Consider the following 18,769-nt stretch of genomic DNA (forward strand, 5'->3'; position numbering starts at 1 on the left):
TGCTGCTGGAAGACAGAGGTATCACTCAAAACAGAGCTGTGGGGAAAGAACTGCTTGAGGTCAGTGCGTTATGGGTCACGAAGTTGTATCAAAACTTCTCAAGAGGAAGGCAGGATGGTGAGAGACTTGTAGGCTGCACATATCCCTTGGGTCACAACAGCAAAGATCTTGGCACACAGGATCAGATGGCGAAATCTGGAATGAGGTTGGGGGCAGGGTGAAGATTGGAAATCATAAAGGAGGCTTTTTGCACTGGAAAGCTCAGCTGTTACAGGTCAGCACTGACTTCTGACTTGTTTCAATAACGTTGCACAGGGCAAAGTCTCAATCTTTGGTAGAAGTATAGGCCTTTGGTCCTCCAACCAAACAGGAGGTTAGTTTTGAGTATGGAAATCAAAAAGATTAGAAAGATGGTTTTGTTGCCGAATAGTGTAATGAGATATTCTTACAATAGCCTGACGACCAGGACAATACAGAATTGCTAATTCATTTGCAGAAACAAATTATTACTGAGCAAATAGTTTTCTCATTGAAAGATGTGAAAATCTATGACAACAACTGCCATCCATCACGGACATTGTCCGATGACCCTGTCTGTGCATGGATCACAGCACTACTCAATACCTGCTGTCAGTCAGCTTTTCCTTCCCTTTGTCCATCATGTCAGTGCTGTTCTCTACACATACTGGGCAATCTCTTTCAGGTACATACACACAGATGTAAAACGGTCCGGTTACATCTTAGTTCCACTCTCTGCAGTTTGCCTGCAAAAGCGAAGACTGAACCACGATAATGGTGTGATGTGCTTTCCTTTGACTGACCTACTTTTAGCCAAAAGCCAGGGAAGAGGATACACAAATCTACTTCTAATGCAGATTAAAACGTGCCTTTGGCACAGCATCCTCACACAGACTCATCATACATTCAAAAAAGGTTTTTTCATCCTTCTCCTAGACTCCTGTTGTCTAGAGAGGACCATTAATGATAACTCCCTGAGGCTCCTTCTCCTTGTGTTGCAGAATGCTTCATTCATAACTTAGGCATCTGGACAGATGAAAGCAAAACCCAGACGAGTGGTTCTTTCCCTAGTATTCAAACTTTAAATCAAACACCCACTTTGCTGTACTATAAACAGAACTGCAGGTTTAGAACGCCAAGGCGCTGCTGTACTGTTTCTTTTTGTTTAAGATTTTACATTTCTCCTGTGAGAATCCATTACAATAGAAGTGTCAAGCAAAAATAAACCTCTGTTAATCACAGTCACTGAGAACCTGCCAAGTAAATCATGTCTCGACATTGCTGTTGTACTTTTCAGGTAAAAAAACAAGCATACAAGAATGCCAGAATCGGGAAATTAAGTTCTTCCCAAGAGAAGGGCTGTAAAGGTAGGCCCAAGGATTTTTTTGAAAACACAAGCTCTTCTCTTGTGTTCGTGAAATTTAACAAAACTAGAAAAACACTAAAATTGAGTATCCTATGGCCGTAAGAATAATTCAGGTTGCAAGGATTCCTTAGAGGTCACACCGAGTCCCACCTCTACTCAAAGCAAGGCCAAATGCAAAGCCAACACTGAAATCAGATACAGATTTCTTCTGGTTTTGGTCAATATGAAAGCAGGTGTATGCATCTGAAGGGAGAAGTAAGAAATGGAGACACCTTTGGGCTTTCAGCCGAGTCATTATTTTCCCATACTTTTCAAACTCAGAGACTTCATGCACTGCGCAGCACATCACAAGGGAACTGTCTTCAAATCACCTGAAGGGAGTGTTACTGAGCTTGGTTCATTCCAAATTCAAGAATTTGCTGTGAGCTTTGGAGGGAGGTTATGTTTTTATCTTCAGCTTTTTGCTACTCCCTGTGCTGTTGAAAAGCAGCCATTTGAAGGTGATGCAGCTGCTGCTCCAAGAGAACAGTCAAAAGGGGCAGGCACCACCATACTAGGGTACTACCTAATGATAATCACTTCTTCAAAGATGCTGTGAGGTCTCCCATCTTTCTTTTTTTTTTTTTTCCCCCCCTCTTGGGTAACAGATGGCATCTTGATAACTAGATCAACCACTTAATCAATGTTATGAATATTGACAGGTATACTAGAAACCTGTTTTAGTTGAGTAAACCTCAAGACATCCAGTTTGGATATTGTAGACTATCACTTATTGAATGAATTTGCAAACCAGATATACGGTTGTTTTCCCCATGAACCTTCAAGAACAGCCAGCTCATACCTGCTCTAGCCATTAGCTGCAATTTATCAGTTTTCACATCTCATTCCAAATTCATGTTTCTCTCCCAGAGTAAAGCCCTAATCCTGCAACTGTCAGTTATATTGAGTCACCACCCTGAAACCAATTTCAGACATAAGAGCCTGTTGCTCAATAAAAAGGGATTAACTGGACTGAGCCTTATTTAAGTAAAAACTTCAATTTCCATATTCCCTGCCTATCCCCAAGAGCTCGGCAGATTTGTATTCCATTCCTGTAGCTTTAGTTGGATGTTATTTTCCTGATACAAGGATATCAAATCACACTCCTGAATGAATCAACACAGTTTCAAACTCTGCCCAATCCAACATTTTTCACAGTAAGGACATTTCTGAAGTGCTTCAGCTCAGCTATCCTCCACTGCAGGGAACCATCTTTGCAGTTGCTTGACACCAGCTGTACTGCCAGTATTCCTGTTGACTACAGATATTATCCCATTATTTTACAACAGGATAAAGTACCCAAGAGCAAGAAAGATCCATTTGAACTGCCAGCTGTCTCTTGGTTTTTGGTGTGCTGCCTTTTTGCAATAATGCACACATGCATTCCTGCATTTTTAGTGATTGTTTGATTTTACTGAAGTGAAGATGCCACAGTAGCAGCCACAGAAAAAGAAGTCCTTTAGTTTTCAGGAAAACAGAGGTGAAGCTTCCCTAAACTGATGCATCATCATGTGTACCTCGCCTGAACTGGAAAGAATCTGTGCAGGACTGTGACAGTTATGTTTGCTTTACAACATAAATGAGGTAAGTTTAAGGAGTAGTTGGGTATTGGATATTGGACAGAAGTCTAGTGGTAGAGAGAAAGGAAAGTGCTTTTGTACTGCTGCCATGAATACTACTATAGAATTGGCAAAAGCAGGTACCAGAAACACAAGTATAAATCCCCCAACCATTTACACTACACCACCCTGAATAAACTTAGCACATAATAATGGCAAAATTCTTTGTTGCATTAGCAACTATTCTGTCTGAAAATATGGACAGGAATGTTTTTGTACTGACAGCCATTTCCATCCACACTTTTGCACATATAGTTTTAACAAAATGTCATAGAAGCACAAAAGATATTTCACATTCTTGTACGCACAACAAATCTCAGAAGTATTTGAGTATAAGTGAGAAAACACTGCTTCAGCTTTCTTTCCCCAGTTCTTCTCTAAAATAGTCCAATTCCCATCATATGGAATGACTGTGCCTGATGATACTGTGATAGACAAAAAAGTATGCAACATACCTTTAAATATAACACAATGTAAGGAAATATCAATGTCTGCTTAAACAATTAGGCAATCTTGGTTCAATACTTCATGCCTAACAACAGTGTGGAAAAAAAAAAAGCAGAGATGGGCAATTTTTTCTTTCATTCCTTCTTTTTTTTGTGTGTTCAGTTTCTGTTTGCTTAGAGCCAGCTAGCACCAGCTCACACTTCTGTTCTAAGCAGGGTTCTTACCGGTGACGACACTGGGGATTTTAGACAGAAAGCTCTTGACAGTTCGGATGGGAACTCCACCTGTTTTGTCATCCTGCATTCTTGTGATGATGTCTTCAATCTGTCAAAAGGAAGGAAAGACTTAGTGGCTTATGCAAAATGGTGAATGTTATGTCTATATAACTTGATTGCTTTGGAGCCCGGCTGATAGGATGGGGATTAAATATGGCACATGTTACTGTACAAACACAGACCTAGAGAAACAGCCATCATCTCCCAAATCTAAATCCTGAGACAACAGGGTTCAAGACCAGATAGAAATATGGTGGTATGAGTGCACTGACAATCCTATTGCAGTCATTCTTTTTTGCTGACCAGCAGTGATAGACATGAACACATGTTGTTAGGTCTTCAGGTGAACTAGGTTAGACTCCATACTGCAGTCAGCTTCAGGAGCTTTAACTATCACCAAGTCTGATAGCAGAAAAACAGAGATCCTCTTGTCAGAAGCAAAAAGGCCACATGCAGCAGAAAACTCAGGAGGAAGGATTTTTTTCCTCCCTCTCTTCTCTGTAAGAATATTTATGACCAGCCAGCTTGGTCAGCCAAAGGCCCTCAGGCCCCAGGCCCAGCCCCTGTGAGCAGCCTGGCCACCAGAAGGGTGACTGCACTCCAGCTAGCATCAGCGCTCACCCCGCACCTGGTTTTCTTAAACTATGACCTTCCCTTCCAGGACAGTTTCTCCCTTTCTCCCACATTTGCTGGAATTCTCAATATTGTGACCTTTAGAGGGCTTTCATTTTCTGGGGAAAGGAGCTTAATATGTGAGCTCCTGCCCTTTTTTCTAGAACAGGAAGGGGTTTTGCTCCTTCTGAGGATACCCCCGAATCTACTTGGAGGCAACAACAGGGAGAACAAAAACCTGAACTCAAGTACAATGCAGAAATCTGGTGTCTGAGGACTCTCAGCTTTCAAATCACAAGGTCTCAGACACCCAACAAAAATACAGCAGAAGCTGTTGGCTCTCCTGTTAGCTCGCGTGGTCCAAAGCAGAGCCCGCTGCCCGATGGTGGCAGCAGGCCCAGGCGTTCGGGGCAGAGGCTGGCAGTGGTCACACAGAGAGCAAAGCCCTTCCGAGGGATCACACCTCCCATTATTTTCCCAAAGATTTTCTCTTCACAGATGATGTGAAAACATAACCTCAGCAGAAGGACCGTCTCTAGGAGGATGAGATGTGCGGGGAGCACAGCCCCTCTCTCCTAAACGCAGCTTGAGAGCTCCACCAGCTCCCTTCAAACGCCAAGGAGCGTTCTTCATTTAGATGTGAAAGTAAATTTGTTTCACAGACTCAACGCCTACATTTCCAAACAAGTTTAACTTCAAGTCTTCCCGAGGCGGTAAGAACATCTCCCTGCCAACTGCAGACGCTGCATTTGATCGCCGTGTTTTCAACCTCAGGCTATCACATAACTGAACTGTTCACACCTTGTTTACATATTATTTTTAAGTTAACACATGCCCTGAGCAGATTCTCAGCAGGAATGAAGTCACAAAGACAAAAATATCCTGAAAAATTCAGTCGACTGCTGAAGGGTGGGTTATCTGGGCGACCCTGCCTGAGCGGGGAGGGCTGGCCCAGATGACCTTGATGTCCCTTCCAACCTCAGCCACCCCGTCAATCTATGAGTCTGATCTACAGCCTGTTTGTCATAGAATAATGCTACTTTTGCCCGAACCCAAATGCTAGGAAAATTAATACAACGTTTTTTCCCTTTACCTGAACTTTATGCAAGGTTATTTGTTGATTTAATTAGTTTCTTCCAGTCCAGGAACAACTGGAGGAGCAGCTGCTCCTCTCAGGCTCAACAATTAGCATTTCACAAGTGCTTCGTGCCTGACCTCAGAGCACCCCTGAGCAGGGCTCTCAGACCATCTTGTCCCAAACCCTGCCCTACACAAGGCTACTGTCTTCCCTTGGATATGCTGGAATTGCAATCTGAGAGAGATTTTCTGAGGAAAATACTCTGGAATCAGTCTCCTGTCTCCATGAACACTTACAGATTTTAAAAACACAGTTTGTCCTAAAGTTGTTGGTGTCTTTTTTACTCCAATAGAAAGGTCACAATTAAAAAAAAAAAAAAAAAAAAAAGCTAAAATAATTGTTTTGGTACAGGAAAATAAACTTCTTGCTGTTTTGCTCACAGGACCAAACATGACTTATGGCATTCGAAGTTATAATAATTATGTCATCATAAGAAGAGTTCAATTTGAATAAAAATAAATATATATTTATATTATATATACGAATATATGTATATATACATAAAATAAATATATTTCCCTAAACCAGCCTCATTCAAAGCAATTAAGTTGGCACTGGTGTCTCAAATAGGACCACTAATTTGGGTTTCAGTCACAATCATAAGACCCTATTGCAATTTTAAATCAAATCAAAACTGCCCTAGAGATGACTCCTTCCCAAAAGGCTCTGACAGCTGCTGCTTCCTCTTGTCTCCCAGCCTGACTACTAGCAGCTTCTGCTCTCTGTCCAAGTGTCAGATGTTACTTTTCTGCCTCCCTTTCTATTCCTGTCTTTCTTTCCTCCCTGTCCTCTCATCCGATCCAGAAGCAACTACGTGCAGTGTATTCGTACAGCACCCCTGCATTTGGAGTCTGTTGCTTGAGAGCCCACAGTGCTACAGGCTCTGCTTGCACTCAGCCTTCCCTTTCCCAAAATCCTTGCTGGTGTTTGCCAGCAGATTCCTGGGCTTCTTGAAGAAACATTTGATGGTCATTTAATCCTTTCTCAAAATCAAGCTGAAAATGAGATATAAATATACATACAGCAACCTAGGACAAGTTTCTATTCAATCTACTACAAAGAGAAGAACTGACCTGCACCAGCCTCTTGTTTTTTGCATCCACCCAAAGATTACAGATGTTGCCATGCTGGATCCCAACACCCAGCCAGGTATGGAGATGTTTCTCAGAGTAAGCAACACAGAGACAAAGGAAAAATGTGATCATCTTAGAGCTTCAAGCGTGGAGAAGAGTTTCTGCATATCATTAAATAAGCCTTATGTTTCCCTTTTTGGCCTGCAGAGAACACAAGTCCTTGGACAGTTCGTTTAATCACACTACGAGGCAGAAATGAGCAAAAGGGGTTCCTCCTATTTCTCACTTCCCAATAAGTGAGATGTCAGCACGGATGGGACCCTAGAGTATGTAGATTATAAGAGTTTATCGAAGCATCCAGTTATGCACTAAATCCCCAACACATCCTACTGCTGGGGGAATTTGCTAGTACATATTAGAGACTTTCTTTTCCACTGGAAAAGTAGACCTTGAGTTTATCAGAGCTGAGATGTCTATCACCTGATGATGGAAAGTCTCTTTTCCAAGGCAGGTGAAAATAAGATGATATTTTTATTAATGTGTTATAAAAAATAGCAATGCAACAACAAATGTAATATTGTGGTTCCAGCCATCTCAGAAAAGGCTGACTGTAGATGAAAAGATACCGTGATGGGCTCTGGAACAATAAACCATTTCTGTACACCATGCTCATGGATGAAGTACGTTTCTACACTGAGAAAAATCCCATCCCACAAAGAGACCGACTGAAGAAAAAGGAAGCCAAAGCTATTAAAAATATCACTGATTACACCAAATCTCTATATTTATTTATTAAGATTTTCAGGAGTTTCCAGAAGGAAATAAAGACTTCCATGATGCCTGTCATATCACCGATCACAGCCCAGCAATTCTGAGTCAGTGCCACACCACATCCCTAGTGTTACTGTTCAAAAGAGGAAAGTGACTCTTGACTTTGCAGTGGCTTTTCTTTCTCCCAGCACCAAATTAATGCAGGCACCCAGAAGGCAGTGACTGGTGTGCACAGCCTCGCTGAGCCCTGGAAGCATGCTGCTCACCATCAAGCCTGTCCTTGGCCATGACATCCTGACAGAACAGCAAGTAACACACAAAAAAGAGAAGCTAACAGCTCCCATCCCGTAAGATCCCCTGCTTAGACCCCTGTAACAGCTTACTGATGCTACCTGCCTGAGAACATGGTTCAGTGCTACTCAGCAGCTACCTCCTAATGATGTCAGAGGTCACCCCAATCCTCTTTTTCCAGCTCATTTCTGTGAGCCATTAGGAGCAGCAGTACCCTTTTCATATGCTGCAGGCACGCACAGCTGCCTGCTTCTGAGTATTTGGGTACCCACGATGTTCCTAATTACAAGTACTCTGCTCTTGGGAATTCCTACCCCCAGCTAACCTGTGGCAGGACAGTGTGAGCATCACTCATCAGCATCACCATCGAACACACAGGGCTGGGCAGACAGCTCTGGGCACTGCCAAATACCCTCTTCACCCTGGCAGATGAGCACTCTGATGAATATTGGCGGAGCTGGATGATACACAGGGGAATGGATCAATCTGTTGTGAGCTAGCACGCTGCTAACAATTATAAATACATTGATCTTTTACTCTCGACAGAAATACAAGTTTAAAATAGATGATGCTTCTCACGTTGCCATCCTCTACAGGGCCCGAAGGTGTCTCTGCCCACCTACCTGGCAGTACTTGTGCTGCCGTGCCCCTTCCACCTGCTGGCTCCTGCCGGGCAGCCCCACGCACGGGCAGACGAGGAAGGCTGATTTGACAAGCCTTCAGAAGCCCACTTGCTTCACCTGTGCAGACAATTTCACTCTGCTCTACCACGGGAAAAGGACACTGAAAAAAGGGATGATACACCTCCCTTCAGCACCCTCGAGGGAAAAAGGACAACCTTGCCTCTGAGACAGTGCTGGAAATCAGCAGAGCAGCACCGCTGGAGAATTGCTTTGTGACCTTCAGCAAACAGCTTCATCTGTCTTTGTCTGAGCCTCCCCTCCTGTACAGCAGAGATAATAACAGATCACAGAAGGGCACTGAAACTTATTTCAGTGATGCCAGAGCTGCTGGGACATCGGATGCTACATGACTGTGAAAGATATGATCCCCGTCTCTGACAACCTTTCAAAACCCCAACAACTGAAACAAAACTGAAGCGTGACAGCGCATGGATGCATCAGCTGGCAGGACCATTTGGCTCTTTCCCACATGAGTAATTTCCGATGGCTGTTGAGAGCAGGGGCAGTGATGCAACTTGTCCTCTTCCTGATCCAGCTTTTACCTCTCCTTCTTTGTAAATTTCAGAGCTAATTTTCAGTTAAAGGCAGAGTATGCCACAGTTTCCTCACGCTTAAGTGTGTTACAGGGAAGCCAGAAAAGAGCAACTACTTTTTTCAGATATTATTGGAGGGTGAAACTGAGCTGATAATGTCACCTTACGACTGCCAGCGTACTTTAGCATTTTTATATATCTATATGGAATAGATTGAGAGGGTAGCAGTGAAGGAACGTATACAAAGGCACCTGTTGCAACTGTCTGTATAGTGCGGCTACTAGAGCTACAGCTTCCCAAACCAAGTATCTACTTGCAGTCATCACATGGAAGGATAGGATTCACCCCAGGATCATCTAAACCAGCGTTAAAGAAACTATGACCCTTATTCAGCTGCTGAGGAGCAACACCGGGGTCTGGGGAATACTCTGGCAACAGCTTTTTGATCAGTTTACATCTCCCATGGTATCGCCTACTTTATCAGCTGTGTGCGCACTGCACCCCTGGCTTGTATTATAAGAAAATGTAGTCATGGAAAACAGGAGCTGCAGCTATTCCCCTCATGAACTATATGCACAGTTGGAAAATATGGTTTAATAATCAGAAAAAAAAAAAAAAAACAAAAAAAAACACAACACTGCAAAAAACAAACACAAAAAAACAAAGCTTAGCAAATTAATTCCACAAACAGAAATTCTCCATATGACTTGAACTAATGTCATTTTCTCCCCCTGCAAAAATCAAGCTTTTTAGTCCATCAATGTTAACAGTTAAAAGCCAAAGATGTCAAACAATGTTTACCGAAGCTCCATTTTTCATTAAAAACATTTTGACAGACAACCCCTTGATGATTTCAATTTCTACATGAGCTATCATCACATGAAAGAGAAGGCTGTTTTGTAGCTTTGAAAGCTGCATAAAAATCCTAAAAGCGAACTCTTGCTTATTGACCATGCAATTTTAATTGTAGTAATAAATGTTTGGGAGTCTGTTGCAGTTTACAGGATAACAGAAGTTTCTTCTGAAGAAAGTGATCCATTTTCCACCATTCTTCTTATGGTTATGGTAAAAATATCACATATATGTATAACATCAGCTTCTTGAGCCATGTAGAGCAGAGCCACTCTAATCAGAAACCTTCTCAGGTCAGCTGCAAATTAAATCAAATATTTACTTTGCTGTGTAATCAGAAGCATTAAGCTTTTTATGACTGCAGGAAAGTATCACAAACATCCAGGGAAGATGATGTGCATTTTAAAGCACTACATTGGAAGCCAAGTGGCTGTACTGTACAATTATCACTAAGGTGTGATGCAAGTCACAGTTCAGTAGAAAAAGTTATACCATGACTGCCGGACAGTACGTAATGAATATGGGTGGCTTTTGTGCCACTTCCTAACTATGCACAGGTACATGCATGAAAGTGGAGACTGTTCTAGCCAGGAAAAACACTGTGCAACACTGCACTGTTATCATCTTAGCTCCAGCTCCAATGGGAATGTGCATTTTGTTACTACTGACATTGTCTTTCTCCAGTTCACTGCATCTGGTTTATGCTGTTCTCATCTCTCTCCCCACCCTTCTTTCTTTCTTTCTGTAGAAACTCAGCAAAAGGCTCCAGAACTAATAATCCTCCCTTTGAGGGGCTCACTTACAAAGTGCTTCTCAGTGCGCCTCAAGCTGAATTGGACAAACCACTTTGGTGAAAAAAGGCAGCAATTCAGCGCCTGTCCTGTAAGCAGCACTGCTAGGGGAGCTGAAGGTGCTGCCTTACCTGTGGTGTTGGGATCTGTCAGATCGTGACAGCACCAAACCTCCTGCACCATTTCACAGAGGCCACCAGGCACCTAATAACATCTCCTTATGGGCAAACCATCTCCAGCAGAATTTGGCTGGAGAATCCCAAAAGGCTCTTCAGTGACTATCTGCAGATGGAAGACTGAATCAAACCAAAGCCAAGGCATGGGATGAAATAGGTAGGAAAAAGTTATGATTAGGAAACTACAGCTGCGCTTATGTTAATATATTCAGCTTGGTCATTAACCAAGGGGGTTAGGGGAAGAGCATGTGCTTTCTTCTGATGAGCTTTTACTGAAGTCACCGACTGCAGCGACTGGCAGCAGTCTGCTGCCTCACTGCTGACAGGGTCAGACGCACAAGTTGCCTTGGAAACACTAGAGATTTTCTTTTCTGTTGCATCACTGCACCTAAAACAAAACTATGCAGCTCTCCAGATTGCTCGCACGGTGATGAATGAAAGCATGAAGGAGACGTGCCTACCACAGCCCACATGTGGACTAACGCAGAAGTAAACTCCATACATGACATGAAAAAGCACCTTTTTGTGCCCACTCCCTCCAGGCACGTGCATGCAGCCCCTTGTCACTGGGGTGAAGCTCCTTAACCCAACCTCAGGACTGTCCAAAGCAAAGCTGTGACCCAGCTGCCATCTAGAACAACATTACACAAATTACTTCAATTAGCAAGTGCCACAATTAGGACAACAAGAGCAGTTTTAGTTCAACAGCTTTGATTCAGCAAGTACTTCTTTTGGGGCTTTAGCTCCTGAAGCCTGAACGTCCCCTTGAGTTCTGGCCATGCACCAACCATCCTAATGCAAAACAAAATTGTGCTGAAACCTGGCTCTGTGCTGGAACAACTGAGAAAGCCCCAGGAATTGTAAACCCTCCAACACTGGGCTGAGTAACGTGACGTGAGGCCAGTTTTTCAAGCCTGCTTAGAAGCAGGAGTTTTAGGATCACACTAGATGCCATGAAGTAATCAATGGACAAGGTGACACCACAGCCAAACAGCCACAGGGAGATGCTGGCTCCGGGACTGATTGTCAAGGCTCACTTTGGATCCAGGACATCATTCCCTCCCCACTGTGGCTGGGGGCACCAGCAAGGAGGCTGCAGAAACACACACTGTGGGACCTGAGATAAGGCTGTCACGAGCACAGACATGCCCGTTTGTCACCCAGCAGATAACACTCGCACCCCATGCTTCAGACTATGGGCAATACTTAATCGGGCCTTCTGCTGCCACCGCGTCCTTGACCCAGTTGTCGCTGCTGCCTGCCAAGCGTACATTCATTTTTTAAACCAAACCTGGAGTGGTGTATGCATGACCTCTTGCTCCTGTGATGTTGAACTACAGAGTGATAAATGCAGTGCTTGTAGAGGAAATTCTCTTTTATCTAGAACGTCAAATACAAGGCCCTTCTAGATGAAAAATGTTGGACTTCAGTGGGTCACCGATCTGTTTCCAGAAAGGAACTTGGAACTCCCCAAACCCTGATACAAATGAAGAGCTGGTTACAAAATGCACCCGAGACACTTCAACCCAAATCCCCAAAGCCAAAGAGACTTCCACGTGTACCCTCCCAGTATCATATATACATTAGAAGTATTTTATTTGATTAAGTGCATCATTCATTGACATAGCATACAAGTCAAGAATAAACATAAAGCAGAAGAAAGCGGGGATAGAGCTTGTGGCTGTCTGATCAGAGTTTTGGCATTGCTATTGTTGTCTTAAAGTCTGTGCACTGAAAAATGGAATGTCATTGAATCACCTCAGATGCTCAAAGACCACCAAGCTCTCCCTTTTTAATTCAGAAATATATATTTTTTAAACTTCAGGTAGCACACCTGAGGAAAAGTTCTGTGCCTACACCCTCCTAGATAGGCTGAAAGATATCTGTAGGGAAAACAAGGACAGTGCAAGTCATAAGACAGGACTCGTACATGGCAGACTCTTGTTTCAACCTGAGATTCAACAAAGCACTACCAACTGCAGGCAAAACCAAATGAAACTGTACAGTAAGAACTGGAAACTATTACAATAAACTCAGAAATGCAGTGCACGACCATTTTCTCCTCATTTTGCAGGGCTTCCCAAACACACACCTAACTTTTCCCACTGTAACAAGGACACTTGAAGCCGTTCAGAAAATAGTTCAAGAACTACTTCCAGTATGAAGCATGGAAGTTTGGTTTGTTTCTAACAGAAAAGGCAGGCACCAAATGTCAGCTGTTTGCTTCTCCAATGAATTGCTGAGGGAAACCATCCAGCACATCCCTTTCTTTCTTGGTAGGTGATGGGCTCCCATGGCTAACCTTAAGTAAATTATGCAGAAATATATATACGATGAACATTTCTCTTCAAAGCAACAAAAAAGTACTTAGGGAATTGTTTTTTTTGACTTTTTTGTTAAAGAAAAAAGTATTCCTCTGTATGTATTACCATGGCACATAATACAGTGTGACAGGTCATTTCATGCATCATTTAACTCTTTGCACCGCAAAGTGCCATACCACAATAAAGATCAGATTATCCCCCTCCCCAAACGCTCTGAAGTAGAGGCAAAGCAGAACAGACACCAAATTACAGGAAAGAGAGGCAAACCTATTTACCACCCTCAAGAGATCACGTTTTCTGTTTCAGTCCCTTCCCACATGATAGTGTCACCTTATTCTTGTGCATTTATGTCTAAATATATATATTATATAAATATATATAGGCAGAGACAGAGAAAAAAAGTTTGCCTGGATTTAAAGGTAACCACTGAGAAAGGAAATGCTATTTTCATTTGAATTTCAGAACTGAGGAAAGAGGGCTTTCTGAAGATTTCTGTTTGTTCAATAGTAAAAATGTAAAATTCGATTTCTTTTTTCATACCTCCACTAACTGTATTTTTTCTTTGTATGGTATTTCAATATATTTTTATATAAGTGCCATTTTCATAGTGAGGAAACAACATCTGGGGATTTGGCAAATATTAAAAAAAAAAACAAAACAGAAATGTCCTACTTCATTCTCCAACTATGGAGCAGTAGTAAAATGAAAGGCTGGAGCTGTAGAAGTATTACAGAAAATTTAAAATAAATCTGAGCATTAGTCAGACCGGATTTGATACTGTCTGACCAAAGTTACCTTAATTTAGGAATTTATTCAGATACTATGCTGACAGGCCAGTTTGCACAACTTACAAGATCCAGAGCCTCTCGAACTGAGCTACTCAACTGCTTTGACCCTGGATTTTAACAGCAGCTATTGCTAAAAATGAAGGAAAAAAGAAAAACACCCCCCAGAAAACCCAACAAAGCACAGAACATCCCATTACAGCCCCTCCAAAAACAAACAAAATACCCAAGCCTCACAGATCACTAACTGGAAGACATGAATTTAAAATGCTCATATGGTTTTCATGACGTGATCATCTTTTTGGGTTTCATTAAAATTTTAATGCTCTGCAACTTTCATTTATTATTTGAAAAGCAATTGGTTTGTTCCCCTCAGCAAAGAAAGATTTCCAAATCCACCAACAGTTATGGGATCTACCAGAACACAGTTTCAATCCTCACCATTGGTGAAGTAGTTTACTTCAAAATTGATTTTATGACTTATTCAGTGGTTCTGCTTCTATTAGCTCTGTCCTTTGGTAACAATAATCTTGTCAACGTACTTAAAGTAATACTTCAGCTGCTAACAAAAACGCTTTGGAAAAAGACTAATTTACATTGTTTATATTAAAAGAAATATGTCCGTTTTCTTTTCCTGAAGAATTTCTTCCTTCTCTCTCTCTCTTTTTTTTTTTTTTTTTTTTTTTTTTTTTTTTTTTTTTTTAACAGTGAATCAAATAACACTTCACCTGAGCTAAACTTGGAGCAGCTGATGTAAGTGATGCCATGCCTGCTTTTCCCTCATTTCAGAAACAAACTGCTGTTTGATTCAGTTCTGGCTTTTCTCTCTTTTTTAGGGGAAGAACTTTGAACCCAGCACCAGTACTCCACCATGGATTGTATCTAAACAGCTTTTGCAGGAGGCAAGCACATTATTGACTTAGAGGGAGAGAAAAGCTAGGAAGTGTTGCTGTCTGCTTGAAACATCATTTGTAATATTGGCATTTAATGCAGCTATTGCCCAATGCGGCCAGGCTCTGCTGTTCTTTTTTAACGCTGTATATTACGATTTGTTACAAAATACAGTTTCTGTGAACCCTGCCAGAGACACCAGTTTTAAAGACATCTGCCTCTTGACACTTAATCAGTATTTTTCTTCATTCAAGGAAAAAAAAAACAAAAAAAAACAAACAACCGGTAGAACGAAAGTTAGAAATCCTACAGATTAAGATACCATTTACTTTGGGGAGCTTATTGCTACCTTCTCTCTAGGAGCCTGTGTAAGAGAGAGCTGAAGACTGTTTGCATGGCAGAATTACCTAGTGAGTACACGAGGTGCTCTGTCTATATCTCCTACCTGCAGTCAACATAAGACTGTCTCTGGGCGCTATAATGCTTACTTGCTGCTTTATTTACAGAGAAAGAACAGCACAAAAGACCCTGTATCCTGTGGCTACAGCTGCTTCAACATGTGAATGCACCAAGCCAGAGCAAGCTACCTCCAGAGTGTAAAACAGCTAGCTACCCATTTCTATATCACAAGCTGGTACTTGTATCTACAGATCATTTGACTTTCCTCTTTTAAATGGTTTTTGAACTATTTTCCCTTGTAGAATACCATATGAGAAAAATAAAATTTAAAAGCCCTTACAGCTCCCTTATGATATGTGCACTTTTTCAGGCTCCAGCACATTAGAGGTGACCCACAACCAAGCACCCTGTCTCACGTATGACACTTGACAATTACAAAACCCCTCACTTCTGCAGCATAGTTGTATGTTTAGCAATTCCTCCTTTCTGCCACTTGCTGTCTACAATCTAAGAGTGGTTATCTTTGCAATATGGCACTTTTTTTTGCTCTCTGACATGACGACACTTTCTGTAGAACACAGAAAGACCAAATGCGCATCTATTTATTAATACATGAATATTGGAATTTGCATAAAGCTACGAATACTTACTTGTAGTGGTCCTCTAAGCATAGAAGCACATAATTCTCCTCTGTGTGAGCACAGATGAAGTGTGTTATTTCTAATGAAATATATGCATGCATATGTGCACACAGTAAAAAAAAAAAAAAAACAACAACAAACTGTAATAAGCTTGGAGTACAAATGAGTGCGGGTGAACTAATTTTTTAGACTCATCCATGTCTAAATGCTGTGTCTATTCAGATTTCCACAATCATGGTTAGATACAAAAGGCATATCATGAGCTTCTGCTTCTCTTTAGGAATTTTTAATACTGAAAGCGACGTTTTATGTCCTATATAAATGTGACTAAATGAGAAACTTAAGAAACCTTTGAAATAAGAGAAAAATCTGTCAGTACTACTTATTTGACTTACTGTAATATAAGTGAGGTGAGTAAGCAGGATTTAGTACTCAATGCTGATAACTTCAACAAAAACATTGGTGAAAATCAACAGAAACCAGACACTTAAGACCCACCTAACATATCCTATGACACCAGTTGTCTGAAATGCAAAGGTAGGAAATGTAAGTCTACATAAATATGTTAATTTTAATGGGATAGCAGGGGTTGGTGGTGGAATACCATTACACCTGACATCAACTCAGCAAGATCCAGCTCTGTATTTCTTATCTAGGAGACATTATAACAGAAAAGAATAGCTACTGAATAAGTGGGTAAAGAAGGGAAAAAAATCTACAAATCCTCTTCACTTTCTGTGCTACTATCAAGTGGTCCCCATTAGTGCTAGGAAGTGTGCATGAAAAGAAACAAGACCTGGCAGCCTGGAGATCAGCAGCTCGGGCTCCACACTGGTCTCTGCACCTGCTTCGGCTCAGCGGTGCACAAGGGCGCTGCAGGAGGGGGGCAAGAGAGGGTGGTGGAAGGCCATCAATAATACATGTGTCATCAGCCAGGGGGATGAAGAAGGGAAGTGCGTGCTGCATGGTGATTTCAAAGCTGGCGCTCTTGATAGCATTCAAGGACATTTCCGTGAGTGTGGCCACCCTGTATTTACTGGTGGCTTCCTAGGCTGCATCCAACAGATCCAAGCAGCTCTCCAACATGCTTGCAGAGAGACAGTCTTTACCAGAAATTCATCTCTAGTTCTTCCCTGCAGGGAGCTCTGATTGCATGCCCACAGTTATCAGAATTTGGCTACAGACACACCGACTATTATCAGACTTGGCTACAGAAACACGGACTATTATCAGACTTGTAGAACATGCATCACCTTTCCAAAAGCTAGACGACTGGTAGGTGTCTCTTCTGTCACTTACAGTTCTCATGCAGGCCAAAGATCCACCACCATCTTCCACCCAACATTGGTCCAGGCACTTCTGTCGCTGTCCTGCACCCAGGTTCATTGCTCCCTGAGGTCAGTGGCAGCCTTTTCTCCAATTTTCCCGGGACTAAGAACTAGCACACTTCAGCACATCTGACACAGTGTTTGCTTGCACGCAATCACAGTATCAGCAGTCTCTGAAATCCAATTTATCCTGAGGATTTCATGCTTGCTTTCCTGGTATATTTATTTGCTGTTGTTCAGCTTGCCGTCCTTCCTGCCCACAAGTGAGCCATGTATCAGACTGTGTCCTTCAACAGTACTCTTCCTAATTCTGTGTGTTTTCATGTTCATGGGACTTTCATTGAGAATTTGTTTTTCTCTATAAAATCCCATAAAATATTTTATGAAATGATGCCCTTGTTATTTTTAAAGAGTAACTCATATTTTCAATATTTTGCATTCACGGCTGCAGAAAATGGTTCTCTGATCATTTGAGTTTGTTCAGGAGCATTTTTATTAAAATTCGATAATTCATACCACTGAAGTTGCATGCGTACTTTGTTCACTCCTTTTAGCTCTGCCCCAACCTACTTCGATCTTACATATATAACAGAAACTGCAGAACACTTTCATATCAATTTCTTGATAAAACACTGACAAACAATTAAATAGACACTTAGAGTATGCTGACTATTGCCCAGCTGAATAGAGAAGTTTAAAGGGTCTGTGACAAGTAAGATGTACAAATATATTCATGCAAAAATCAGTGAAGCAAACCAGTTGCCACTGCTAATAGCTGTGATTTGGCTGATGAAACTCTTTGAACCAACACTGCTATATGCTCTGCACATGAAAATACACAAGTGGAATAATCCATAATTAGTATCACTCTGAAGAGCTTTTTGACTTTTTTGTTACTAAAGCTTTCTCCAGATCTTATGTGTTACTTGAAACTACTTGAATGACTTTTCACTCATTTAAAATATTATGTATAACCTGGTGCATTTGTCTCATCTGAATGCTGCTAAAGGCAAATCTTGGCATGCCCTAGTTGCTGAGCTCAAAACAAATGAGTGTTCGTGATGTACACACAGGGGTTCGTTACTGTATAGCTCTGTCCAAAGCCTAAGTGGACATATTTAAGAAAAAAAAAGCCAGAATAAAACCCTAATCTCTTCAGATTGAGCCCTCTGTTTTTCCTCTAGGAGCAGAACACTAAACTAGCATAAAATATCCTTCTCTCCCCTCGTTTGAGGTCACAGAGACACCTGCACAGCAGCTGCAGATGTACACAGAGATGAGCGTGTCGCCTCAGGGGGACACTGAAAGAGACTGTGCTTCAGAGAAATCTGGGCCAGTATCTTTAAAAGCCTGCACTTAGTCTCTTATACCTGCATTCCCAGCCTTGTTGTTGCTTTGCCTGCTAATTCTTTATCAGAATTCCTTTCTGCAGAGAGCAAAATGCTCTCCCTCTGTTCCCTGCATCGGATTCAGCCAGACAGCTGTGGTGGCTGAGGGCAAGTGGGGATGGAGCCACAGCTCCTGTGAGCCCTCTCTCCACAGCCTCCTTTGCCCTCCAAAGCAGGGAAAACAGAGCTGACCAGACAACATCCAGACTTCAGATGCTGTCCCTATCAAAAGGTGCTGTGGAGGGAACAATCTTCTGCTGTTTTCCTGCACAGGGTCAGGTCACAATCTGGTCTCTTAAACCAGTAGCAGCCTTTCTAGAAGATCTCTA

The 18,769-nt window shown here is 41.9% G+C and overlaps 1 protein-coding gene across 5 annotated transcripts in view; it reads right to left on the minus strand.

The window, feature by feature from the left end:
* Window positions 1-18,769, minus strand: part of RGS6 (regulator of G protein signaling 6) — a 264,657-nt gene that overhangs the window by 102,313 nt on the left and 143,575 nt on the right. For all 5 annotated transcript variants that reach the window (XM_032189517.1, XM_032189516.1, XM_032189518.1 and 2 more), the window contains one exon: window positions 3,714-3,813. In XM_032189517.1, the coding sequence (XP_032045408.1) occupies window positions 3,714-3,813 (100 nt within the window). The remainder of the gene's footprint in view (window positions 1-3,713; window positions 3,814-18,769) is intronic.

The sequence above is a fragment of the Aythya fuligula genome, chromosome 5 (assembly GCF_009819795.1).
Source record: "Aythya fuligula isolate bAytFul2 chromosome 5, bAytFul2.pri, whole genome shotgun sequence".
NCBI classification, from domain to species: domain Eukaryota; kingdom Metazoa; phylum Chordata; class Aves; order Anseriformes; family Anatidae; genus Aythya; species Aythya fuligula.